At 40.7% G+C, this 27,319-nt stretch overlaps 2 protein-coding genes across 5 annotated transcripts; both read left to right on the forward strand.

Annotated features, from left to right (window-relative positions):
* The first annotated feature begins 17,637 nt into the window (after nt 1-17,637).
* Nucleotides 17,638-21,570, forward strand: gale (UDP-galactose-4-epimerase). Of its 4 annotated transcripts, none has more exons than XM_072365132.1 (11): nt 17,638-17,806; nt 18,269-18,398; nt 18,543-18,658; nt 19,127-19,240; nt 19,531-19,707; nt 19,793-19,906; nt 20,026-20,092; nt 20,179-20,264; nt 20,385-20,462; nt 20,901-21,015; nt 21,150-21,570. In XM_072365132.1, exons 2-11 carry the CDS (start codon nt 18,278-18,280, stop codon nt 21,212-21,214), a joined length of 1,053 nt encoding a protein of 350 aa, XP_072221233.1. In that variant the 5' UTR covers nt 17,638-17,806; nt 18,269-18,277; the 3' UTR covers nt 21,215-21,570. The 4 variants fall into 4 exon arrangements, with proteins under 4 accessions (XP_072221233.1, XP_072221234.1, XP_072221232.1 ...); XM_072365133.1 differs by having other exon boundaries at nt 17,638-17,769; XM_072365131.1 differs by lacking the exon at nt 17,638-17,806 and adding an exon at nt 17,825-18,148 and having other exon boundaries at nt 18,546-18,658.
* A 139-nt stretch (nt 21,571-21,709) lies between these two features.
* On the forward strand, nt 21,710-26,394 carry zbtb8a (zinc finger and BTB domain containing 8A). Its single transcript, XM_072365134.1, has 4 exons — nt 21,710-22,068; nt 24,210-25,084; nt 25,250-25,419; nt 25,546-26,394. Exons 1-4 carry the CDS (start codon nt 22,004-22,006, stop codon nt 25,861-25,863), a joined length of 1,428 nt encoding a protein of 475 aa, XP_072221235.1. The 5' UTR covers nt 21,710-22,003; the 3' UTR covers nt 25,864-26,394.
* Nucleotides 26,395-27,319: the final 925 nt, after the last annotated feature.

The raw sequence follows: 27,319 nt of genomic DNA on the forward strand, positions 1-27,319 counted from the left end.
TTTTCGTTTGAAAGGCAAATTGACCTCTTAACTGTGAAACGGGACTCATGGCCAATCTGGCCCACAGCAAGACGCGTGCAGGGCGGAATCAGCGCTCCACACAAAGAAGGCCGCAGTCTGTAGGCTTGCGTTGGAAAATGCTGATATTGAGAGCTAAAACGTAGCTGATGTTGTCCCTGGATACAACCTGACCGTGTTTGAATGAATATGAACTACTTTCACCAAGCCAACAGTTTTATTCTGCTGATAGACGCTCATAGGTTTATAATGAGTCTGTTTATTAAACCTGAAAGTAAAGATAGGCTATGTTGTTAAACTTAAAAAACGCCCTAAATCAAAACTTGATTGCAGTAAAATTGTTTATTTCCAGCGTTATCTCTCTGATCAACAAATAAAACCTATTTTTTCCTCACATTATAACATACCCTGTCCATTTTATCTTTACCACCTATTGGTTTCTCTGCTTCTCTCATACATTCTCTACTTTTTTCGTTATAGCACCTAAATGTATGCGACAGTGCGCCACTTGGCAGAGAGTGCATTCTTTCTCCTTTCATTCGGCAGACCAGGGAGGAATTAATCTCCATCGTCGTTCATTGTCCCCCTCATTTGCATAAAGCTGCAGTATGACCAAGTCAAATAATTACACAATCGAAGCTGAGCCGCAGGCCTGCGCCTTCCTTTCAATAGGCCTCTGTGTCCCGGTGCCTTCTCACCTGCCTGAAAACACACCGTTATGTTGGCTAGAGAGGGTTAAATGATAGATTTGCTTGAACGAAATGATCCCATCTGTAAATAAAAACTAAAGACGTTCTTCTGAAGATAAATTAAACTGAATAGGAACTTTTACTGCACTGATTGGCTACATTTAAGGAATTACCAAAGTTTATGATCAAATTTTCTGTGAGGTTTTAAAATATTTGTAACCTAATTATTGTTTGACCTCAGATCTTATTTTGTTTCCAAAGGCTTCACAAACTGATTTAGACCATAGCCTATATTTTCTCTAAAATGCAGTCCAATTTTTTTTTGTTCCGGTAATACCACGTTTACCTCCTCTGCTCCATTACTTGTTGTTCTTTCAGTCTACACATCTATTAGTCGTGGTTTGTTGGGACGACAAGCTTTGATGGCATTTTAACGAGTTCCTCTTTCCCCCGAGATAATTTCTGTGGGACGCGTGGGCTGGTGTTGGTCTTGGCTATAGCGACGCATGCGCGTGTTTGCTCAGTGGCGCGTGCTGCTCTGCGCGGACGGGAAGCATAGGCGCCTCATTACCATACAGCTGCAGTCGCTTTAATGCAGGCTCCTCCTAAACCTTATCTTTCCGTGGGATCTCAAATTTTGCTCTCCTTTTCTTCCGACTAAAATACTTTGCTGTTAGTATCAGGCTTGGGTTATACAGAAACTGAAAATACATGAATAGAATGTTTACACATGTTTCTCGTTGGTGTGAAATAATTGTTTCTTAAAAGCAGACCTAAATTTGTCAAACCTTCTACAGTTCTATAAAACTGTTGCTTAAGCTGTTGTAAGCCTTGACAGTTCATAGCTTGACGCTACAACCAGAAGTTTTTAGGTAAATCCATTTCTTAGCTTCGAGTGTCAAAGCTCAGTTCTTATTTCATTGCACCACCTACAGGATGAAGAATTAATCATGAGGATACAAGGAAAGTTTATCTCCTGCACTCAAACCTTTCTGCAAGCATCGCCCTGTTGTTTTGGTTAAACATTAACTGGGAAGTTGTGCAGCAGTTTGGTCATTTCTCAAAGATCAGATTACACTTATTCTCACCATAGTCGTACAGCAGCCTCCTGTACTTCTTAGATGAAGGATCACTTCTTTGTGCTGTGCCAAACCAAGCAAATTTGACATTGCAACAGGACATGACTGTAATTGGTGCTCACTACAGGGCCACCTTCAATGCACTGTCAATCAATTATTGTAATGGATTAGCTGAGGTCCTACTCTGGCTGGTTGTAATCTGATAGAAGGCTCTTTCAGCACCATGGAGAGAGCCAGCAAGGGATCCAGATTTAATCAGAGGGGCTGTGGACACAGCACAGCCTCAGCTTCAGCCTTTGTCCCCAAAATCTGAGAGCAGAAAGGAACCAGCCAGGGAACAATGACACAGTAGGACAAAAGAGCCACAGTTTAATGAAGTGATTGGTTTTTAAATATACTTTTAAACAGGTTTTCCAAAACACTTTCAAACTATTTCTGCCATGGGACAACAGCTCCAAGATATGCCATTGCTGGTTAAATTCTCTTTATTCTCCTCTGTTCAGTTCTGTTGTTTCCTATTCTACCAGTTTGTGACCATGTTGTGTCTTATTTGTTGCTGGTCAAACTTATTCTTCCAGAATGTGTTCTAACATGCAACATTTGTTTCTACCTTTTGTGTAAAACAACTTGTTGACATGTTTTAGCTGAGAATAAACTGCAACTTGTTGAGTGATTGTTCACTTAAAAAATCATCCACCGTCAACCACATTTAAGGTCACACCTCTTTCATTCCCAGTGGGTAGTTTTTCTCCTGGAAGATCTCGAAGACCATCTGTAGATAATTTAAGGCAATTCAATGTGTTGAATCACAGTCTAACTGCATCTGTAAAAGGCTACCGTGTTGAAGGTTTGTTGTGTTTGTGTTATACTGTAGCACCCAGAAGATCAATGGGGAAATTGTCTGCCTGGCCATCAGAGGAACACAGGGGTCATGGTCTAGACTTTAAAGTGTACTTTGGAAGTTTGCCCATGAGACCAGGTTGCTGTGAAAAGCTCTGTAAAGTGGTATGGCTCTGAGCTTAAGTCTAATGGACCTCATGGACTTGATGGGGATTGTCCCTGATGTCATTTGTAATATGGACAATCACGATGATGACTCGTTGAGAACAAGGACAGATGTTCTGTGGCTTGAATGACCTTTCTGAAAACATTATGTGGAGTTGACTTTTAAATGATGCAAAATCTGCAATATATGCACGATAACCTGAAGTGCATCTTGAAAGTGGGACTGTAATAATAATAAAAAGAAAAAGGAAGGCATAAAAAGTTAAAAAAAAAAAAAACGCATGGCTTGTAGCGGTTATATTTGTGTCCGCAAAGACATGAACAAAGGCTTCAAAGGGACAACACCAGATTTCCTTTTCTTGTAAAGAGCCATTTATTAAAAATAGGTCTTCCTGTGTATGAGGCATATCAGTGGCTGGAGTCCCAGGGGCATGTTTAGCCCTAATTTACTCATCAGAAACACCAGAGTGTCTCTCAATAATCTCTGCGGTCCATTGGTTGTTTGGGGTGGAGTCCCCTGTCAGAAAGCATGCCCTGGAATGTTAAACACTAATTCACCTCTGAGCTGTGGAGGTGGACAAAGTGATTGTTCTATCTGGGAGCTGATTAAAACAGGCTCTGGCCCGCTTCTCCCCTCTGCGTTCACCTCTGACGTCCATCACATTCATTTCTGTATTCATGAGTGGATGAGAAAGCGCAGGAAGAGCGGCTGCCGTATTACAGATAATAAGGCCAGCGGGCACCACATTCACTGCCACAGGTTTCCCCCCGGCCTCAGCTCATTCAATTACTTCACAAGAGTTCTCCGAGGCACAGCTGCACTATGGGGGTAAAGAGGAGCAAATTGAGGTACATTCATGTAGACACACACACGCACTTACACACCACACAAATACAAAGAAGTGGAGGAGGTATGCACACTGGAGCAAGAGTAGCCAGAATATAAAGGATCTCACTGACAGGTATTTGCTTAGTAGTCAACACATTTCTCACACAAGTAAACAACAAAGAAAGGTTCATGTTCTGTTGCTCACTGGCTGGTAAGAGAAACAAAATCAAGGCCATTGCTCATAGACTCCATATATGAGGTCGCCATTATCTTGATGAAAGTGTGGACAGCAGCTGTATCATCATGGAGCATGAAAGATGGACTCTGGCAGACCTAATGGGCCATATCCTTTATCTACTGACTGATATCCGTTCATCTAAAGATCCATTAGACCCATGTGAAAATCTCTGTTAAACACATAACTGTCCGTTTCCTAAATGATTCAGAAATATATATATATTAAAACAACAGCTCTCAATATTTTTCTCCACCTGCTGTTTTCACTCCAGAGAAGCCTGGCTGCTGTCCATGGTGCTGAATCTCTGCCCTTGATTTTGCAGCAGCAGCTGTTTTATGGTTCCATCGGCAGCGCCACACAGGGCCAGCGAGGAATGAAAGTTCAGGTTCTAGGAAGCTGGGACAATAAGAGCCAAACTCACGTTTTTCTGTGACTTCTGCTCTCAGATAACCCCCCCAAAAGTTATGCTAATCGTTTTCTAATTTGAAAGTTTTACAACTGCTTAATTTTGTTGTAAAAATTATTAACTTAATTATTTTCTTGACTGGAGTTGCATGAAAATGTTGCCATAACTTTTATGCCTTTAGATTAGAAGCAATGGGAATCAAAGGTAAAAAGGAAAAAAATAAATAAAGAAAACGCATACAGCTGTATAATCAGCACACGTCTTATTGTAAATCTGTTTTTAAAAAATCAATATATATCAACAAAGGTTTGGGGTTTCCACAGGATCCAGAGTGTTAGTGCACACTTTAAAACTCTTAGAAACCACAAGTTTATTTGTTTATTTTGTTAACACTGGAGAGAGCCAGATAAGCTGTTTTCTCTTATTCCAGTTTATACATCAAGCTAAAGCCTACACGTCCTCTCAGAGTCATATGAGCACTATTCGATCATTTTACACCAAGATTCTACTTTTACCTTCTTTTAGGTAATCACTAATGTAATATGAATTATATCATGGTATATTTTTAACAATTCCTTTCTCTTTTGTTGTGGCTGCTCTTGGAAACTTGAAAGAATGTAAGAAATGCACAAAGCAACCTTTTGGGCTTAGTTACGTACCTTTTCTTGACATTTGATTTGGGAATACCACATTTTCCAAACAAAGAATTGCCAGAATTGGCACACTCTTCATTAGACAGCGTAATTTGCATTCTCTTATAATTGTGCTGCTTCCTTGATTATTAAATGATCACCCTAATTACGGAGCATAATAGGGTTAATCAGACTCTGCTCATCACACTTATTATTATTCCTGAAAAAAAATGAAGGAAAAAGATACAGTACTTGATTAATTATATCAGCCTTTTCATCAGCTGGGCTACCACTCCCCCCTCTGAAATTAATATCATGTTGTAAATGGAAGGAAGGAGCTGGCCGGACACAGACAGATGAAAGATTTCACTCAAATTAATTAAGCACTAATTATGCAGCAGGAGTTGGGAGCAGTTTGCATAATGAGCCCTATCAAAAGAGATCAGTCATGGAGAGGAGCTGTAGAGTTTCTATACAGCCTTCAGATGATACACAGACACCACTGCACTGCATGAAGAGGGATGGCAGAGAAGTGGGAAGAGGGTTAAAGCACTTTGAGGCTCGAGTCGTGAGGTTGAGGAGTGTTTTGTTTGGTTTGTCAACATGGAGAGAATCAGAAGCTTCCTCGCTTGTGCCACGGATGCGGATTATTCTATTCTTACTTAAAGATATCACATCTGCCCTGGGGCTATGGGTGTATGTTTTCCTCTCAGCTTAAGAATCAGATAATGAATTCCCTGGTCCAACAAGAGGCAATAATAACAGAATGTACCTTTAAGTTCAAGCTAATCACAAACAACCTGCCTCCACACTCCAGGGAGCTTTAAAGACTCTAATCACCTCCCACTCCAATTCTTGTGGTGTTCAGTTATTGTTGATCAGGGACTACACTGTGGCTATCTATTTAGACAATGGGAAAAGGGATTAAACAGATAGAAACTCTCTATGTCTTAATCGGCTGTTTAATCACTACCACTGTGTAGTGTATGGAGCTGAGTTACTTGAACTGATTTGTGCCATAGCTGCAGCAATCATGCATTGGCTAATCAGGGTGCACAGACCAGCACTGCCCTTAAAGGTCCCCGAGTGGAATTACAAAGACTATGATTAGTTAATCAAATGAAGAACCCAATGTCCTTTCTTTATTTGTGTATACACCTTATCTAAATGGAAATTGTATAGCTGAGGCACTTCCAGAAGGACACATCTACATGTGAATGATCCTCCTTGAGCTCCCAGCAGTGAATGCGGAATGAGATCTTTCACTCCCAATCATCGTGTTATGGCATTGTGGAGACTTTTGCATGTCTGAATGATATTTGTTGTCAGTGCTCATGTGAATGATGCAATCACTTGGTCTGTTGTGAAGTAAATCAGGAAGCACCAGGCAACAACTCTTCAAATGCACATGATGATGTGCAGCACAATGTCAAGATTGTATTACTTTGAGAGAGGAGGAAAAAAGAAAGAGGACAGGCAGCTCACTGATAGTACACGAGTGAATAGATACAATGTGCAGTAGGCCTGTATGGTATGTGTCACAGTTCAAATGACACTGATAGTTTTTCTTTTTAGGTCTTCTTGTTTTGTTGGTGTGAAACAGCATCTTATGGAAAGCAATTACCTTCATGCTAGTTTAGCAAAGCTCCGTCTCCGTGAGTTGCTGTGTTGAAAAGTCCTTTTTGAACTTGGTAATGGTATTTGTGGGAGTACTTGTTTCTACGCACAATTTTTTGCTACAGTCACGCATTCCTTTTCAACGTGTTATTACCTTTTAAAACAATTGTCAAGATTTGTTTAAACAAATAAGATTAAGATACAGATAAGTATAAACAAAAAAGATTATTAACTTTTACTGTCATTTGTAATTAAACCAGCATATGCCATACAATTATATGAAACCTACAGATTTTCTCCAGTAATATCCAATAATAGTATTATACTGTCATTGTAAATGACAGGAGATGTGCTATAAGACGACAGTAAAGCACGGATGCTCCTACAGTCAGAATGGTATCTTTCATTTCATGCTGCTTGGCCATATTTATGTGGTTTCAGCTGGTGCTTATTATTCATGTTTATCTCTGAGGCTTACAAACTCTTGGATTTTGGAGGAAGTGATGTTTAACAAACGTCTGGGAGGATAGTTGGATTTATGAATGCGTCTTGCCATGAAATCATCATGTTAAGGGGGGTATTTGATTTGAGATCCTAAATAAAATAAATTCATCTTAATGGATTAACACACCCCATCTAGGCACAGCTCCATGTGGCAGTACCTCACCTTTGACTAAAAAAAGGAAAATGATTCTATTTGTTCTCTACTGTTCTAATATTGAACCTTTTGTGGAAACACATTATTTGACGGGGGTATAGAGAGATATGAATTTTTAATGAATACCACAGACACACATTCCAATTAAATTCCTCATAAGACCCATCAGTTCTACTATTTTCACTGAAAAGTTTGCACCGAATTTAGTGTTGGAATGTAACAAAGTACATTCATACACAGACTTTTATTAAGTGTAAATTTCAGCTTTTTTAATTAAGATTTTCATCTTTACATGTCACATTTTACTTTGATTCCTCATCTTAAAGACAAATATTTTACTATTTTTACTACATCAAACTAACATCTTTAGTTATTTTAAGTGTTGAAATTTTTGCACACACAAATCATTAGTTGGTAATCAATCCGATCAACTAGGCAACAGAAAATTGGCAACTATTTTGTACTTGTGGCATAATTTTTCATAATTTTTACAAAGAATAAATCTATCAGTGAGGATATAATCAGCAGATTAATCCATAATGTAAAAAAACATTTACATAATATTTTACATGTCACAGATTACTTTTACAGTGTGTTTTAAGTGGTTTAACTCAGATAAGAGATGTGAATAGCTTCTTCCACCACCAGCTAAATCCCATTTAGATAGATTTGAAATAAAGTCATTTTTTTTAGCAGCAAAGCAAACCTTTCTGTCCCTTCTGTCAGACATGCTGTTAGACATTGTGACTCATGTTCCTAAAGAGAAAAGAATGTCCCACCATCGCTTTGTGATAACTTCCTACCAGGGGCAGCAGACTTGACCTGCACACTCCTCCTAAGAATCACCTCTATTATTTGTCTGTGACAGCAGCCCTTTGAAGGGGGTGGGGGGCTCCCCGTAAGGTACAGGGTCGTGGACGTCCCAATCCATCTCTGTCTGCCAAGCGATTGATTGTGATTTAGCGCACGGGGCAGAAGTTGGTGGGGTTCCATTCTGATGAGCGATAGGTGGGAACCCTTTGACTCCCAGCACATGGCAAGCAGAGGCAGAGCTATGATGATGGGTCAGAGGCAGCTGGAGGGGGGTGGTGGGGGTGGATCTGGAGGTTGGATGGAGGCAATGTGGGGGCTGCATTGATCATGAGATAGAAGGTGTCAGAGAGCTGGGACAAAGCCCCTCAACCAACCGCCCCAGTCTATCACTTAGCCCATCTATCACCCATCTTGCTTTGTGGTTAGCGTAACTTTTGCGAGCTAATTGTTTCATCATCAGGGGATCCATCATCAGTGGAGATGACAGTGAATACCGAATAGCAGGGAGGTTGCCCCACTAATAAAAGACCCTGATATGAGGAGGCTGTGTGCCAGCTGGATTAAATAAGGCTCTATTTCCCTTTGAAGATTATTGACTAAAAGATTAACATCAGCATTCCATATGGTGCTAAAAATGAAAGGTTTGAATCGAAGGCACACAGGCTAGATGTGAACTTGTGTATCAGGTAATTATTAGAATAGAATAGAATAGAATAGAATAGAATAGTCTTTTTTGTCATTATACGGGGTGGTACAACAAAATTTGTGGGTGCTCCCGCAGAGCTACCGTGCACAACAAAAACAAACGCAATAACAACAAATAAACCAAAAACATGAATATACATGACAGCAGGATGTTCTCCACATTCTGATTTTTAATGATGATTATCCCAATACTGTTTTCTCAGAGACCATAACTGCCTTGATTAGGAGATTAAATGTATTTTGTGTGTCAAGGATATGCTTCATAGCCAATTAGATACTTTAAATTCCCAGGTTTCCTGCTAAATAACACCAGACACATAAACTTAACACAAAATTAAATCTGTGAGAAATGGATTAAACTTTTATTTATTCTTAAATTGTAAATCTCAATAATTAGGAGCAGAGTTGGGAGGATGTTGATCCCATTCTGACAAAGTTTTTCTTTTTCCCAGCTCAGGCTTGGTGTTGGATCTAAGCCATCCTTGGAAGGATGTTAAGCCCAGCCACAGCCTCGCTTCACTGGGCTGCTCCAGCAGCTTAACTCCATAATCAACCCAAGACCAACCTTGTTAGGAAATGCACTGTGTTTTACTGCATTTTTATATAATGAGTGGGTTATGTGCTGTTTACTCTATATCATCCATCTAGCCATCCATTAGCTATACTCGCTTATCCTTTTAGAGGGTCGTGGAGCAGGGGGAGAGCAGGAGAGCCACACGCAAAAGGCTCAGCTGACCTTCTTGCTGTGAGCTGCAACGAGTTGTAATGATCTAAAAGGTTTTCTCACAGAACGAATGTACCCAGAAGTATTTTAGTATAACCTGTTTATTGTTACAAATTAGCATTGCAACGCTCAGAATTCTACATGCGGCAGAAGTGAACAAAGGGTGCTGTATTGCCAATCACAGGAAGTCATGTCAGCCAGGTGGATGTGTGGCCAGTAACCTGATCTGCTGTTGACAGAACAGGGACAGGTGCTCCAGCCAAACTAATCCATACATGCACGCTAGACACAGGTCATCCATTAAGGCAGATTGATTCAAAGCTTTAAAAGACTGTTCTTCAACAATCCCCAGCCTGGCCTTACCTTTGCTGTTGCCATGATACCAAATTGCAGTAATTCAGGATGGCCTGAATTGGAAAGGGAAAGGAATGTTCACTGTTTGCTCAGCTAATGCTGGAAACATTTTGTCACACAAGTCATGAAGGAACATTTATGGAAATTACATCTGAACTTTAGGAAATGAAAATGAAATAATTGGGTGTTTTGTCATCTGCAGTACAGATGCACATAATAACACTGTAGCTTTTTCAAGTTCATCAGTGCAAAAATACTAGCTGCATAACACTTATTAGAGGGTTGGGTGGGTATGAGGCAGCCTGCGTGACCATTTCACATAAAAAAAAAAACCTTGCGTAAAATAAACATATAAACCAGAATTCACTTTGATGCAGTCTCATTATCAAGCCCACTCCCATAAGGCTCCAAATGCCAAATAAAGGTTTACAGGCACAGGCAAGACATCTGCTGCTCTCTGATTGGCTGAGAAGCCAGCAGTAGTCTCACCTGTTATCCACAGCCCAGTGCATGGTAAACAGCCTCAGTCAGACCTGCGGGGGGAAGGAGCCCATCTGGTCAGCAGCATTAACAACCAGCTCTTTAACAATGGCTTCCAGCAAAAGGATAAGGGCACAACAGGCCATATCAGCCAATAAAAACAGGCTATGCATGACATTTAGCGCCTGACGCGGGGCTTAGCGGTATACAGGTTACCTACTGTCCGCACCAGCCCCTCGCAATAAAACAAAAGGCAATCTCACAGAGCGGGAAGGAGGCTGTGCATAAAGCTGCCCGCCTCAGTTGTTGATCTCATAATTTCCGTATAAAGATGCAGACTGAGTGTAAAGTTAAAATGCAGAAAGGGATTCATTTTCAGGCTGCTCTCACATAAACAACCTCATGCAAAACTGTAGTCACGCAAACGCCATTATTTTCCATTTTGCTTGCCATTCCATTTAGAGAGTGCCATTATATGCGAGGAGGAAGGACTATGACAGCTAATTTTCTTTGGAGAAGAATGGCTTGGTGAAGCAGGAAAACACGAGACAGACGAGGGTACAGAGCCGTGTCAAAGTGGAAGTAAGTGAAGACCAATGGAGTAGTTAATTGACTAAACAGTGCCACCTTGTGTTGTGTTGTTAATCCTTGAAAACACTGAAAGGTGCAGAAAAGGTCCAATTGTCGAAATCGTCAGCAATTTACTAACTAAATGTAATTGTTTTATTCAAGAATATTAGGAAATTATTGTCTAAATATATCCCACTTTAGCTATTTTCTGAACTTTTGATATGCTTTGCCCTGTGCAGCAGCTCTCTCTGAAGCAGTTCTGCAAAACAGTACACATTTCCAACCCTTATCTAAACAAAATCGGCTCTAACAGGTTAGGAGGCAGGGTTTACTCTGGTTTATTAGATATTTGATGGGCTCTATTTTTACAACTAGGATGCAAAGGATGGAGACAAAGTCTCTAAATAAGATCTAGGGAATACAAAGAGGGTTGTGAAGACAGAAAGGTTTGGGGTGGAGTTAGAACAGCAAGCAATGGGCTCTCTACAGCTGCTGGCACTAATGAGGATAATTACCCCAGTAATAACATTAGCCTATCTGAGGGAATGGAGGGGAAGGACAAGTGGTTGTGTTTGTGTGGGTGGGTGGGTATGCTAGCGTGTGTGCTTGCATGCATGGACGTGCATGTTCCTCTCCTTCTATCTCACTTGCGGTCTCTCCCTCATTCCCTGAATCTCAATATCTCTTTGTTAGCCCACAATAATTGTATTTGGGCCTCATATCCGCCATATCAGATTCGAGTTTGTACAAGGTAATTAGCAGAGGAAGGGAAGCCTCCACACCAGGAGGACAAATGCCCCCATGACATCATTCTGGCTCCACTCAGGAGGGGAAGTTTTTTTTATTCTCCCTCTCTTTTCTTACTCATCTTCATCTGTCTTGTCATTCAGCTGCCTTGAAAGAGCAAAGAATGGGGCCCAAAATGCGAGTGAAAGTTGATGACATTGAAAAAGACGAGAGCTGGGATTAAGAGGATATATAAATGAGGAGAGGAAGAGGAGTTAAAGGAGATAGAGGTGATTTGAGATGAGATGGAGGGCTGTGTTTTTGCAGCAGGCCTATAATCTCCAATCAGCTTTTACTAACAGACAGCAGGGGAAAGTTCCTTGGCGCTAATGCAGACTGCCATTCAGAAGGAGCTTGTGTATCCAGCTGGGAATCTGAGGGATGAGGGGGGGATTAACTGGCACTCAGGTGGAGAGAGATAAAGAGAATCAGATGGAGACCCTGCGGATGGATACACCCTCTTTCACTCCATCCATCACTTCTTTTTTTCTGTCAGAGAACAAATGTACTGTACTCTGTTTTTTCTGGGTGGGGTGGTGACAGCAGGAGGAAATGATCAAGGCTTAATTTAGGGGTGACATCTAATCTTTTATGGGGATTGTGATTTTTATCAATCGTGGCACATGATCAGGTTTGAAGATGAGTCAACAGTTTATCTGCTCTTGTGCATGATTTTATTTAGACTTGTTTTAATGGACAGACTTAAAGCAAATTATGTGACAGTTACATCACTCAGTTCGTTATAATTCTGCTGTGATTGAAATACATTTAGATCTGGAAATGTTTTTCATATCATTGTTGTTATTTTTTATAGCTATTCAGCAAAAATATTAAAATTACAGTGATGAAATGAAATAAAATGAATATGGGCTTAAAGTGCAGCTTCACTTTTTAAAGAACATCCACATTAACTTGGGGGAAAGTTTTTCAGTTGCTCAGATGTGATTGGAAAAGTTAATGTGATGATAATGATCCTTTGTGGGCAATGGCTGCCTGTAGTCTGGAACCCGTGCTCAACACCTCTTTTGTGATGCATTGTCAGGCCTTTACTGCAGCTGTATTCAGTTGTTTTTTGTTAGTGGGTTGTTCTGCTTTTAGTACTGCCCTCAGCAAGTGAAATGCAGCTCAGTCAGTTTGAGATCAGGTAACTGACTCAGCCGTTGCACAATATTCCACTTCTTTACCTTCGAAGACTTATGGTTTGCTATCACAGTATGTTTTGAATTCGTTTTCATCTCCACTAAGCTTTGCTGTATTTGGCCGGGTATGAGCAGAAAGTGCACAGAATTGATCCTGCTGCTTCTGTCTTCTGTTACATCATTCATAAATGCCAGTGGCACAATACCACTGAAGCCATGCACAAGCATGTCATCACAGTGCCTCCGTGTGTGTAACAAAACATGTTGGGTGCTTCTGATCTTGAGCTGTTCCAAACCTTCTGGAAACTTTTTGCTTTCTGTCAGTCTCATATGAGTTGATCTTAGTTTCTTCTTTCTAAAGCCTGCTGATCCATTCTGCAGCATGCCCTTTCTTAAATGTATTTTGACAAAGTTTAATCTGATTCTTTCTATTCTTGATGCTTTAAAATTGTTTAAGGCTTGCGGTGAAACATCAGTATTTGCTATTGTGAAGTCTCCACTTTAAGGTAAACTTGAAAATGGTGTCTTCCTTCTGGAGTTTTCTTCACTCTGCTGGGTGCCATAAATGTTTTTTTGTTCCACAGAAAGAATCCTGCTATCATCCGCCATGGTTATCTTAAGAACATCCAGGTTCTTATGTTGAAGAGCTCTCTTCTCAGACTGCACTAAGCTGCTGACATTGCCTCTCATAATGTTCCTTTTGATGGATTTGTTTTGTTTTGTAGTTTAAAGACGACCTGTCTTGCTCATTTGTCTGCATGTCACAGTGAGAACTTTCAGATGAAAACGTCACACTTGGAACCAATTCCAAACCTTTAACCTGCTTCACTGATGAAGCCACAAAGAAGGAATAACCTACACTTTTCAATGAAACAGCTTTTGAATCTTCCTCTAGTTTTTATCAGGACCATCACATCAGAGCCTGCACATTTAGCCTAACATTAGGTTGAATATGACTGACTTGTCCTGGAAATAGGTGGATGAAAGGAACTCAGAAGTCTTCACTGATATGAGCCTGATCGAGGACAAATACAGAGGGACAGAGCACATTAGCTCAGTGTAGTCCAACTCTGAATGCTGAGCACACAGATCTTGAATGTGTTTTACATATTTACATTTTTCTATCATTTATATCTATCTTGTGTTTCGTCTTTTGACGTCAAGCATATGGCACCTCTTATCTTCAAGTCAAACGACAGAGTCAACTGGACTCCTCGTGGACAATGAACTTTTCCTTCACACACATATACTCACAGTGACAATGAATAAATAATTCCACAGGCAATTAGAAGTGTTGAATTATGATCTTATTAAAAGGTACATATGATAGAAGATGATGTATTAGCTATTTTGACTAATACACATATTGGCTTTTAATTAAAAGAAAAAACAGTATTATCTGGTCATGTTGGTTGAAACATTTCATCTTGATGCCTCGTTGTCCACTGGTTTTACAAACTGACTTAGATTACTTGGAGCTAATATTCGAACACCAAATGTTGGATTTTGAGTGATATAAGAGTAGACCCCCGCATCAGAGACTAGGAAACTCTATCTGAAGTGCTATATACTTTTAAAAAGATGTAGTCATTTGCAAGAAGTGCATACTTTAGACTGGTGTTGGCAGCATGAGTGACATAAGAAAGCTACTTTGTGACTTTGACTGTTATTATCAATAGACTTCTTGAATAAACCATTATAATTATTCTTGTTTGGTTGTTGTGCACTGGCCCAATGGAAGGGAATTATGGCACTGCAACACATTGCTGTGCAGGTGCAACACATTGCTGTGCTAGAAAAAGGCCCTGTAACTGCCAGATTCAAGTCTAGAAGGACATTTCTGTGATTTTGTCTTATGCTTTCACAAAGTTGGTGGTCTCACTAGAGGCAAAAAAGATCAGTCAAACTCAGTGACGAAGATTAAGATAACTTAATGTTTAGATCGTACTACATCTCAAATGTCTCTGCGGTCGTTCTTGCTGGATCACACAACTATTTTCACAGGTAAAGGGGTCAGATCCAACAGCAGAGGGTCCTTCTGTGAATTCTTATTGAAACTTTAAATATGCACAAAAATAAAAGGCTTATCAAATCTAAAAATGTGTGGGTCTTCTCCTGGCAGGAAGCCTGCTTTCTTTCAGAACACAAATTCCTCACAACCATAGGTGATATCATTCTCTGTGTGTTTGGACAAATGTTTAGTAACTTAGAGGTCACGAGGAGCTGTGGTTAAAAGCAAAGGGGCCTTTAAATAGCATGATCTCTGAAGTCGTGACATATCAAAACCACTGAACACATGCACTGATGAACTTCACTGAGTGACAGCATTTACAGGTACAGAGTGTAGTAACTAGAGCAGCAAGCTCCTCTCCCAGTGAGCACAAGGGTTGTGTTACTGAGGCTGGCAGCCTCTCTCAGCTAGAAAACATTTGGGTTGGTCCAGCCAGCTGTGCCATACTATTCCCCTGGCAAACATGTGTAAGCTCTGGCCCAGTCCTGTGTCCCAACTTTGGCCATTTCTTCTGTTCAAATATACACTCAAATGTATACAAAGAGATGAACACTGAGGCATGCTGCTGATTTGCACCAGATCACTCAGTCAGAAATAAATCCTGAAGAAACGAAAAGAAACCAAATTCATGAGAGGAATGACAGTCATGTTTTTTTCCAATTTGTTGTTTCTCCTCTTAGTTTTAAATGTTTCTTACTGTCCTGCCTCATCTGTCCTCTTCTGAATGGTTGGATTGGTTTCTGTTATTATTACTGTGGCATCATATTGCCATGTTATTTTCCCACTTGAGATTTCTTCATCCGTTCCAAATTCTTCACTGACAAAGAGATGACATTTGCAGTAAAGGATGGAAGCAAACTTCATCTCAGACATCTGTTTCCTTTCATTTTTTTTTTTTTTTTTTGCTCTCAACCCTACTGCCTTTCTTCAAGTGCCACGGGTCTCTTGGCTAGGCCGGACTGGCAAACAGGCTTCAGAAATGACACAGGATATAGAAAATCCTGCTCAGTCTGCAGGGTTCTGTCTGTTATTAACAGATGCAGCGAAAATACAGGGAAAGAAAGCAAATGTTTATTCTAGGAGCGATGGATTTGTTTCTCAGAATTAAGAATATTTTGTGTTTGAGTAGGCCAACAATGTAAATACAATTTTCTATTAGAACATGCATCTTATTATAACATTTTAGATATTGGTTGCACAGACTGTCCAGTTGCAAAACTTTGGGAAGCGTGTTTGAAATTAATTTTACTGTAAATGGTTAAATGAGTTGAGGGTGAACTGGTATGCAAACCATGAAGTTAAAGAATACATTTTTTCCCCATAATTTTAAAGCAAATCACTCTAGTTTTGGACCATTTCAGAGCACCGCAAGAAATTACAGCTCCGTGATAATCTTTACCAAAGTTCCAGACCTTTGTTAGGTTGTTATGGCTTGGCTTGTTCACAGTCATCATTAGAAATGGTCAAGTGATGCACAATTCAAACTTTTACAGATGTTCTTACTCCTACGTATGTGAATCTACAATTGTAATCCATTAAGTAGATACCAACTAAACAGGAGATTTTCAGAGACCTTTTCCATGATTTATGATGTAATTTTAATAAATATCAACAGGAACACTGGCTTGACTTAAGAGGGTCCTTCGTGAAAGAATCATCAGAGGAAAACTGTTCCTGAGCCCTCAACACAAAAATTAGCATCAGAAGTTGGAGAATGAACACCTTAACATCACTGGTGTACTTAAGAAACAACTTCTCTGTACTTATGAAGTTAGTGATATGAGGGTAATGATCTTAATGATCCTAATCCTTAGGAAGCACAAGCGGAAGGTTTTGCCATGGCCCTCACAGTCTCTGACCTTTAACATTATTACCAATCTGTGGACAGACTTAAAAGGTGCAGTGCATGCCAAATGCCACAAGATCATAACAGAGCTAGAAGCCTCTGGGCACTCTATAACTCTGCTTGTTGAGCTGGTGCCCCACACAGCCAGCACAGGTTCGTGTCCCAGCTTGATACCATTTGTTGCATGTCTGCCCTCTTTCCTGTCCAACTAAATTCAAATAAAGATCACTTGTGCCCAAAAACCTTTTAAAAAATACAGAGATCTTTTACACAAAGGATGGGCGTTAGTGAGCAAACTCTTGAGGCTTTCTATTCAGTAGCTTCAAACACGTATTTTTTTAATTCCTTGTGTTTTCATTATTTGCATATATTGTACATATCTAATATTTTGTTTGCTCATTTTCTTCATATGTCTCATGTAGTTTGTTTCAAGCTTATGGGAATATCACAACTTGAATCTGTTGCTCAGCTTGATGCATTTTATGTAAGACAGTCATTGGTGGTAGACTTGTTTTGTATTTAGATTTTAGGAATAAGGAAACATGTCTTACATCTGTTATTTGTTAAACTCAGCTGCAGTACTACCAGCAAACAAGGCCTCAGTGTATTATGTAAGTTACGTGGCACTTTTTTTCTTTGGCATTTCAGAGGGTACACAGAGGTGGACACTCAAGCACAATCACTTCCTTGTGTGACCGGACAAAGGCGTGGCTTATTTGCCCACTCTTTGACGTCATGGTACGATTGGTGCTCACGTATCAAGCGTGTCGAAGTTGGCCATAACGTATAACTTGAATCCGTTTTCAGCTTCATAATAAAATAAAGCACAGGAATTTTCTCAAATAAACGCAAACAGAGTTTTTCTATAGGGTGTTGCATAACGTAAGGGTAAGTTAATTTAGGGTACTTTAGAAAAAAGTGGGTTTAATACATTACGTTTCAAACATAGATATGTTTGTAGTTTTATTTTGAAGGTTTACGTACGGGAAGTCCTAAAATAATCACTTGTTTGACTATGCTACACGTTTACCAGGAAATACAGAAGTGTCCACACAGAAGTCTGCTCTAAATGAACCAACAGTTCATCTCTCAGCCTCGCTTCGCACCTACTTTCGTTTACTTTACCGGCCGGATTCATCAGAAGACATTACCGGCTGCGACATTTTACCAGTGAGTATTTTACAGTCAGCCTCCATCATTCTGTACGGTTTGGTCTAATTTGGTCAATTAGTCAAATAAGTTGTGGCTTTACTAATCCAACAAGAGCTCAGGTTTGGGTTGTTTAGTCCTTAAAGTGTTCAGTCTGTGGTGCAGCCTTGAGCGAAACTGACATTAAAGCTATGTTAGGATTTCCTCCTCTTCTGCTTTTTGTTTTCATTTTTAACCTCAGAAAGCATGACTTCTTATATGTTCACAATTAAAGGTACTGGAGTAAACTTTAAAGATCTGAGAATGTACTAATATAAATAGCCATGCCTGACAAGCCCTACTATTATAGTAAGACGTCAGACAGGCTGAGGCTTGGACCCGCTGACGTGGGATAATGCAGGTGAGTCACGTACCTATAAAGTTGCCCAGACAAAACTTCCAGGTGTGTTGAGAGCAGTGTCATGCAAACAGGGAATGAAAAGTTTTGATTAAACACGCTTTTTTTGCATGTGTTTGACAGACTCGGAGGATGGCAGAGAAGGTGCTGGTTACAGGTGGAGCGGGTTACATTGGGAGTCACTGTGTGGTGGAGCTCATTGAAGCAGGCTACAAACCCATCGTAGTAGACAACTTCAGTAATGCTGTGCGAGGTAAGCTCCATTAGCTAATGGAGACTAAAAAATAACTATTGCTTATCTTAAAATTGCCGTTTTTGGGTGTGTTTATTTAGCACAGTGGCACTAAGCTGTGCTGCACTTTGCACGTGTGTGTTTTGCATCCTGTTTTCTATGGAGGAGAGGGGGGTGTCGCAGAGAGCATCCAAAGGATAGAGAAGCTTCTGAACACCAACATTGAGTTTCACGATTTAGACCTTCTGGACCGACCTGGATTGGAGAAACTATTTAAAACGGTAAGAACATTAACGCAGTTCATCCCGATCAATAATGAATTTGTTACTTAATTATCAACTCAGCTGATTGAGGGAAAATGTTTCTGCGTCCGTAGCCATTTGATCTGCTAAAAACACTGGAAATCTGTTGTTCCTAAACCATAAACTTTACAGTTTGGGCTGAACTTTAATGTGTCATGTTCTGCAAATATTAAAGGCAATTTTCACTCGTGTGTGTATGTGGCATGTAAAGAAAAATAATTTGCAGAAATAATTGTTAGTTGCTGACAACTAAAAGTATTTAAGCTTAAAGTTGATATGTTCTATTCTGTCATAGATCAGCTCTAAAAAGAACAATTTCTGGTCGAGGGCCATTAGAAACTTTTTTCAACAGCATCTCTGCTGGCCACCATAGATGAAAGATAATGTAGTGTTTACATAAGTGTCATGTGGACATCACATGTTTGTAACTGTTTATCTTTGATTCAGCATTCTTTCAGCTCTGTGATGCACTTTGCTGGCCTGAAGGCTGTCGGGGAGTCGGTGGAGCAGCCGTTACGCTACTACAGAGTCAACCTCACTGCTTCGCTGAACCTGCTTGAGGTCAGTGCAGCTTCTCATCTGATTTGATGCAACTGTCCTCCATTTGTCCTTTACATCACTCATTTCTCACAGAACTAATCTGGACTCTTGTTTCGGATGCACAACAAAAAGTGTGCATTGACAAGTTGCAACAGCATAACCTGCGTAGGTTGTAATGTTTTGTGCTCACCATGGGTGCTAAAATCCACTGATATGCTCCGTTTGAACCTGTGTGCGCTGTGGACTGCTGTCTCGCTGGCCTGCTGACTGAATGCGTTTGCCATGTTTGTGTCCATCTTCACGTGTCTCAGGTGATGCAGGCTCACAGGGTGCACAATCTGGTCTTCAGCAGCTCAGCCACAGTATATGGAGACCCACAGCAACTTCCCATAGATGAGCAGCACCCTGTGGGCGGCTGCACCAACCCCTACGGCAAGACCAAGTACTTCATCGAGGAGATGATCAAAGACCACTGTAAAGCTGAGAAGGTGCTAATTAGACAACTGAAAAAGACTCAGAGATGCACAAACTTGGACTCTGCAGGATGTCTCATTATTGGTTCTGTGTAAGCAGGGCTGGAATGCAGTGCTGCTGCGATATTTCAATCCCATCGGAGCTCATTCGTCTGGTCTGATTGGAGAAGACCCTCAGGGTATTCCAAACAACTTGCTGCCATATGTTGCTCAGGTACCGTAAATCTCTGTCAAATACACAGCAACATCTGGCTGTCAGTGGAATGCATTTACGAAAGCATATTCAAATGAGTCATCAAGTTAGATCCGTAACTAAATGCATGTTTCTTATAGGTTGCTGTTGGAAGGAGAGAGTGCCTCAGTGTGTTTGGAAATGACTATAACACACCGGATGGCACAGGTAATAAAGGTTGTCTTTAAATGTACTTAACTAGCAGTCAGATATTCAGAATAATTTAAAAACACGGTTATCCTGTCCTTTTCCAGGTGTACGCGATTACATCCATGTTGTAGATCTGGCAAAGGGACACATAGCAGCTCTGAAGAAGCTGAAGGACAACTGCGGGTGCAAGGTGCATTTAAGAAAACATCCAAAACAGTTTAAAATGAAGTGATTTTTCTGACAATTTCTGCAAACTGGATGTATTTACTGGAGCCCAAGCATCTGTGTATTATTTTGTTTGTGTATGTAGGTTTACAACCTGGGGACAGGAAGAGGCTACTCTGTCCTCCAAATGGTGAAAGCAATGAAGAAGGCATCAGGGAAAGAGGTGAGTCACAATAGAGCTCTTTTGCTCTACCACTTAAATTTACTCTGCGTGGGGTTGTTGTTATGGTAAAGCTGGATCCATCGAGTCTGTCTGTGGCCAACTTCATTCAGCCTAACAATTTGTACTCGTACGGACTGTGCATGCATCTGGATCCAACTCCCATTCTTAAAGAAAAAAAACACACGAACCAGACAAAAAAGAGGAGCAGAAGATCAACAATATGAGTGGTTGCTTTGAGGAGAGACTCCTCCAAAATGCTTCATTGAAAGAGCTGAAAACCTGGTTAAATGTGCATGCATGGAAATCTTTGGTGCAGCTGACCCAAATTGTACTATGAATGAAAATATGTGCACGTCCACAGAGTCCGGATAGGTTTGTGGACATGGCCACGATAAATTTGACTTCATCCACAGTGAACACAATGTGTCTTCTGTACAGATCCCATACAAGATTGCACCTCGTAGAGGAGGAGACGTAGCATCCTGCTATGCTGACCCTCAACTAGCTGAAAAAGAGCTGTGCTGGAAGGCTGAATTTGACCTGGAAAGAATGTGTAAGCACAGCAATACAGCACCATCTTAGTAACCACATTCCAAAATAATGTACATGTAATTGTTAAAATACTCCCTAATAATCCTCTGATGTTATGTCTGTTTGTTTTGTTTTTTTTAACATTTCTCTATGCAGGTGAGGATCTGTGGCGCTGGCAGTCAAAGAATCCCACTGGATTTTGCAACGGCACTGCCTCTTGATGCAACTGCAGCTGGTTGCTGTTGTCCAATCACCAAAGCATACTTTTGATTTCCTCATTTTCTCACATCATGTTCACTCATTCTGAAGCCTCAAGATAGATTAAAATCCTTTTTTTCTATATATATATAGATATATATAGGTATATATATGTGTGTGTGTGTGTTTTTGATTATCTATATTTTCTATGTTAATGTTAGTTTATGTGAACAGCAAATGATTAACACCAGAAGTAGCTTGTTCAAACATATTTTTCTTTCTGATGTTGTTTCAGTTTTAATAAGGGATATTGTCTTTATAAATCTATAAATTTGTGAGCCATAACAATGAAAGAATAAATTAATTTTCTTACATTTCAGCTGCATTTTTTGATTGGAGTGTGAAATTGGTTGGGTGCTGTTAGAGGTTGACTACATGTTAAGATAATTTCCAAATGCACTCAAATAACACTCTTCTGTAAATCTACCAATGTTGAGAAATAGTTAAAAAAAAATTATAGTAAAGTCATGAGGGATTACATAATTTAATGGTAAAATCAGCCCAGTCTAATACAAATCACTGCAGAAATACTCTGTAATGTAAATATTGTTCAATTTGGAGTGAGGTGCTGTTCATTTAAAGGGGCACTGGGGCTTTAAATGGCTCCTTGAACCCTCGGGCACCCAGTTAATAAACACCCACGTCAGCACAGAGCTCCAGTCGCTCTGACCGGGTTTCGGTCTTTAGGGCTGAGCAGGAAGTGCCTGACTGTGGACCCTGGACGAGAAAAAAAAGGCAAAAACAAAATAGAAATGGATATGGTGGCAGACTTGGGGGCGAGTAGGCTCTATCGGGCTCCGGGTGAATCGAGTCACCAGTGAGTATCGATGGTTTTTGTCAGGGGTATCAGGGAGTGGGGCGTAAGCGGGTCTTGCCGACACCTCTCGCCTGAGAAAGAGTCGCTCTGTTTGGGCAGCAGGCAAATCCTCCCCGCTGCTCGCTGCGCTCCGGACCTCCGGCGAGAAGTGGGGGTGGTCATGAGGATGAAAACGGGTGTATAAGCGCGTCATATCCTCAGGCACATATACAGTGCGAATGTATTTATTTTTCAGCTCGCAGCATGCTCACTTGCTGGAGGTTTGTGTCTGTTTCTCTATTGTGTGCTGGTTGTAGCCTGAAGTGGGCGTCGCTCCAGGACAGACTGGGCTGCTTCGGTGCGCCGCTGCCCGCTTTTCTCTCGCAGGACTGCAGCACTCTCATGTCGTTTTTCTTAGGTCGAATGATGCCTGATTTAATGGAGAATATCCCAATTAAGATATTTCACTTGGTTTAGAGAACCTTGAAAAGCATTCTATAGTGTTGCGAGCGGGTGTTGCATCGTGGGTTATCGGGCGCTGCGGAGCCTGTCAGAAATCATCGCATTGCTCATTAGAAACGATGCGTTTGAGTCGGAGCTTACATGCTGTCCGCTAATTGGGTTACCGTAAAATAGGAACTGTTCTGAAAATGAGATTGCGACAGATTTTTGTCCAGCTTCAGTATTTGATGTCCTCTCTTCTCTCCACCATTTGTTTGATTCAAGGGGGATTTATTTATTTATTTTGAGCGCTTTGAATTCAGCACAGTAATGATTAGAGGGGTTGTCACCCGATGCTGCCTGACTGGAGTCGGGTGTAACCCATTAAAAAGAATATGTTTGATTGAAGGATCGCCTCACAAATCACAAAGCGGGATGAAAGCAGGTGGGCGGGCCGGGCTGGAGCTGGAGCTGGAGCTGGTCCAGCGCGGAGACAAAGATGCGTTAATTGACAGCTAAATCCATGGGGTGTCATTGGTGTATATGTAATGTGACCTGTAGTTGATATTTGGTGTCTGGAACATAATACTTGTAGCATGTTGTAACGCCGCACTGTAAAGTAAAGCGGGCCAGTTGTGGCTGTTTTGTGAGAGTGTTTGGCTCAGTCAAGGCAATCATAGTTAGATTTCAGCACCCATAGCCAGATCAGTACAGGTTAGGTTTACCAGTTATTAAGGAAAATTAAAGTCCTATCCTGCTATCAAGCATGGGCTTGGACGCTGAGTTCAGTGTACTTGGCCCATTTTTGGATGACATTCATACACAGTTTGGCATTAGTCTGGCAAATGTACTTTGGCCCAGTTATTTCTTCTGGACTGCTGAATCTTGACATGCAGTCATTTGAAAAATGTTTATGGTTCTTCACATTGGAGCATAATGATAATGAATAAAAAGATTTAATTAAATTGCATTCTTACTGCTGCCAAAAGAATTAAGAGAGTAAGTAGAAGCCAGGTGTTGCTAATAAAACGCTCTCAAGACTATCTGATGATCAACAAGTGTGAGCTCAAGTTTCAGCAGTTTGTCAGTGACGAAAGACCATCAGGTTGCTGCCCATCAATCTGAGAATGGTTATAAAGCCACTTCCAAACAATTTGGAGTCTGTCATTCTATAGTGATAAAGGTTATTTACAGGTGGAATACATTCAAGACAGTTCTCAGTCTTCCCAGAGTTGGACATCCCAGCAAATTCACCCCAAGGTTGGACCATGAAATGCTAAATATCCACGAGCTCTATCGTAGACTCTGCAGGCCCCAGTTAGCATGTTTAATGTTAAAGCTCATGGTTTTACAAACTATTGAATCATTGGATCTGCTAAGTTTTTCCACTCACTGCTTCTGCAGTTTGGCTTAGGTTTTGTTGACTAAATAATGACACTGTGTAGTATGTCATTTGTTCTGGTTCATATGAGGTTGTATTTACCTCATTTTAAGACCTGGTAAGAACCAGATTATAATTTTTTATTATGTCATAAAACCTTAGAATTTAAAGCGGGTGTACCATCTGTAATTATAGTTATATCATGAGGGTGAGAATGACTTGGTTTCATTCACTGTCCACAAGGTCCAGAAAATCTCCAATGTTCATAATTTCCTTGCATATGAAATCGATTTATGCTTCATTCACAGGCATTAAAATACTGTCTTGTTGTCTTCTGCAGGCAGCCTCAGAGGTGGTTCAACACAGCTGACATCACAGTGGCTCATCAAAGCAATCTGCTGAAGCAGCTCAACCAGCAGCGCCGGCAGGAGCTTTTCTGTGACTGCAGTGTGCTGGTGGAGGGCCAGCTCTTCAGGGCCCACCGCAATGTCTTGTTTGCCAGCAGTGGCTACTTCCGCATGCTGCTGACCCAGGGGCCTGATGGGCTGCTCGACACTGTTAACGCCACCTTCGACGTCTTCAGCCCAGAGACTTTCACCGTCATCCTAGATTTCATTTACTCTGGCCAGCTGGACCTCTCCAGTCACAATGTTATTGAGGTCATGTCTGCAGCCAGCTACTTGCAGATGAACAATGTCATCAACTACTGCAAGAATTTTATTAAATCCACATTGGACATCAGTGTAAAAGAGGAGGACAGCGACCGCTGCCTCAGCATATCTGAGACCTGTAGTTTCACCAGTGGAGCAGGAGAAGAGTCCACAGAGCAGCAGCAGCAAGGCCCCTGCTCTGTCAGCCCACCACCTGCACTCTGGACCCGCGATAGCTCTAGATCCCAGTCTGGCTTTATGGGGAAAGACTCAGACCAGGATGTATCTGCCTCAGCCCTGAAAACTAATCCAAGCAGCCCTGCTAATGAGCTCGGTGCAGATGCAGATGATCTGCAGGACCCTCAGGACCCTCTGTACACATTACCTGGATCAGAGCGCCGGCGTGGAAGAGGTGGGACCAAAAGGAAAGCACCCAACAGCACTCGCTCCAGCCAGCATGAAGATCTGGATATTCTGGAAGCAAGAAATCAAAAAGCTGAAAAGGCAGAGGAGCTTTATGCCACTCTACCACCGATTGTGGGTGTTATCGGACACTTCAATAGAGGTGTGTTGGGCTATATGTGCAGTCAATAGCTCTTGTAACCTTTTTGAGAATTGAGAACATTTGAAAAAAAAAACAGCTTATAATAAATAACCTAACATGAGTGTGACCATCAAAAAGTAGAAGAGAAAAGCCCAAAAATGTAACCGTTTCTTCTCTTCATTGCAGATTCCAATCCAGTTATGCGCTTCAAATGCCCCTTTTGTACTCACACGGTAAAGAGGAAGGCGGACTTGAAGCGTCACCTGCGCTGTCACACCGGGGAGAGGCCGTATCCATGTCAGGCCTGCAACAAGCGCTTTACACGCCTGGAGCATCTCCGCAGCCACTTTGAAACAGTAGGTCTATTCACAACTAGGCGGTAATTTCTGAATTGATGCCTTGTTCTTCATAAACATAAACAGCACAAGACATTAATATCTGATAAATTTTTATCTGGTCTTACACCATTTCTGTCTCCACAGATCCATCAAGCCAGGAAGCTGGTGTGCAGAAAGTGTAAGTGCCAGGTGACAGAAGAAACTGGGCATGTGGTGTGTGAGGGCACACGACGCTACCGCATGTGCACCGCCTGCATCCAGGAAGTGGGCTGTGACGACATCCCCATGGACAGTCTTGAGGGTCCCATTGAGGAGCCGGCGTTGTTACTTGGCGTGGATGGGGAGGAGGAGGGGGACACCAAGAGGAGCTGGATGGTGAACGATGATGATGACCTGGCTGAAGATTCGGGGACGGACCTCATCATCCAGCAAGTGGACGACAGTGATGAGGAGCTGCAGTGAAACGGGGGCCAAAGTGTGTGTGGATACACTGACTTTGAGTTTGCGTGTTTAAGCCATGAAAGAGAATTTATGCAGAAAATACAGGAACCAGTGATGTGAATACATGCCTTTATGATGTATTAGTAGTCTGTTAATAAAATGCACCTGGTTATTCTTTTATTTCAATAAGTGTGGAGAAAATGGAAACCTTTGTGTTTATCTCCTTAAAGATATGCAGTATCCAAAGCATGCGTATTTAGTGTTTCCTTTGGTTCTGTTGTAGGTATCTGTTGTATAATAATTCTTTCAGCCAGTGTTTTTCTTTGATATGCATGAAAAAACGCCAAAACTTTGCAGCTTTTTGGGATTTGATGCTGGCATTTAAGCCAAGAAAAGTGAAACGGATAGAATGGCGGTTTGATCAAAAGACAACCTTTTGCTTTTTTCAAGTGTTATAGAATGCTTGGTTATTATGTGCACTGTGAAACAGTTTTATTAATTTATTTGTTTCTTTTTTACTTTTTGACACATTAAAGATATTTTTGTAAACTATTTTTCTTCATTTTTATCATAAGTGATGAAAATGCTGGAGGACAAAAAAAAGAACGTTTCAATTGTATTCTGCATTGAAGAGGAAAAAAAGGTGTGAACTGAAAATGCAGTAAAATCTTATGAAACTAAAAAGCTGGGCCAAAGAAATAAATGCAAAAAGATGAAGCTAAAAAATCCTGGAGGGTTTTCCAAATACACATCGAGAAGGGAAGCATCAAGTATCAAGTTGGTTGTTTTTTAGAATAGTCTTGCATGGATGAAACTCAAGCATTACAATCATATTATCAGATATCCGCAATATTTAAAGACAAAAGAGGAATTTAAAGGTCAGTCAGTGTCTCACAGCACTGTCAATTGTTTTTGTTGTTTTAATTTATCTGTGTTATGTTATTGCCAGCAATTGAAGATATTTAAAGATTCTTCTATTTGGTGTAAAACTCCTGTTTAAGCAAAGGTGCATAAGTATAAGCAGTAGTAGTAGCAGTAGTAGTAGTTAAAACATGAGACCGTTCATAAGATTTTGTTCTTTTGATTGGTATATTGTAACATAAAACCATTCGATTATCAATACTGAAACATTTGCATGCAAACAGCATGTTAACAGGGTGGATCCTGTAGGTGGAGCAAATTTGAACTGTTTTATCTAAGCTATACAAGGACACCAAATCAATTTCAGAAGTATTTAGATATGGAGAGAAGAAAGGAGGAAGAATAAAGTTCTGAGGCACAAATCTCTTTTAATTTTTCCTCCAATGTTTACTTTTGAAAGGACATTTGATAATTTATATAATTGCAATGAATATAACTATAATTGTCAACTATCAACTATAATTGCAATGAAAACGTATAAAAAGATTTTGAGGAAAGAAAAACACTATCTGGTACATAAAACACGTTTTTATCTGAAACATGACCTTGGCTAAAT

This window comes from Leuresthes tenuis, unplaced genomic scaffold, assembly GCF_036924035.1.
Source record: "Leuresthes tenuis unplaced genomic scaffold, fLeuTen1.0.hap1 SCAF_15, whole genome shotgun sequence".
In the NCBI taxonomy this organism is placed as follows: domain Eukaryota; kingdom Metazoa; phylum Chordata; class Actinopteri; order Atheriniformes; family Atherinopsidae; genus Leuresthes; species Leuresthes tenuis.

Coding starts and splice junctions, on each gene's coding strand:
- gale (XM_072365130.1), top strand. Junction 19,708..19,792: donor ACCACTGTAAAGCTGAGAAG/GTGCTAATTAGA, acceptor CTGTGTAAGCAG/GGCTGGAATGCAGTGCTGCT. Junction 20,093..20,178: donor TAACACACCGGATGGCACAG/GTAATAAAGGTT, acceptor GTCCTTTTCCAG/GTGTACGCGATTACATCCAT.
- zbtb8a (XM_072365134.1), top strand. CDS start 22,004: ATGGATATGGTGGCAGACTTGGGGGCGAGTAGGCTCTATCGGGCTCCG. Junction 22,069..24,209: donor CCGGGTGAATCGAGTCACCA/GTGAGTATCGAT, acceptor TGTCTTCTGCAG/GCAGCCTCAGAGGTGGTTCA. Junction 25,420..25,545: donor TCCGCAGCCACTTTGAAACA/GTAGGTCTATTC, acceptor CTGTCTCCACAG/ATCCATCAAGCCAGGAAGCT.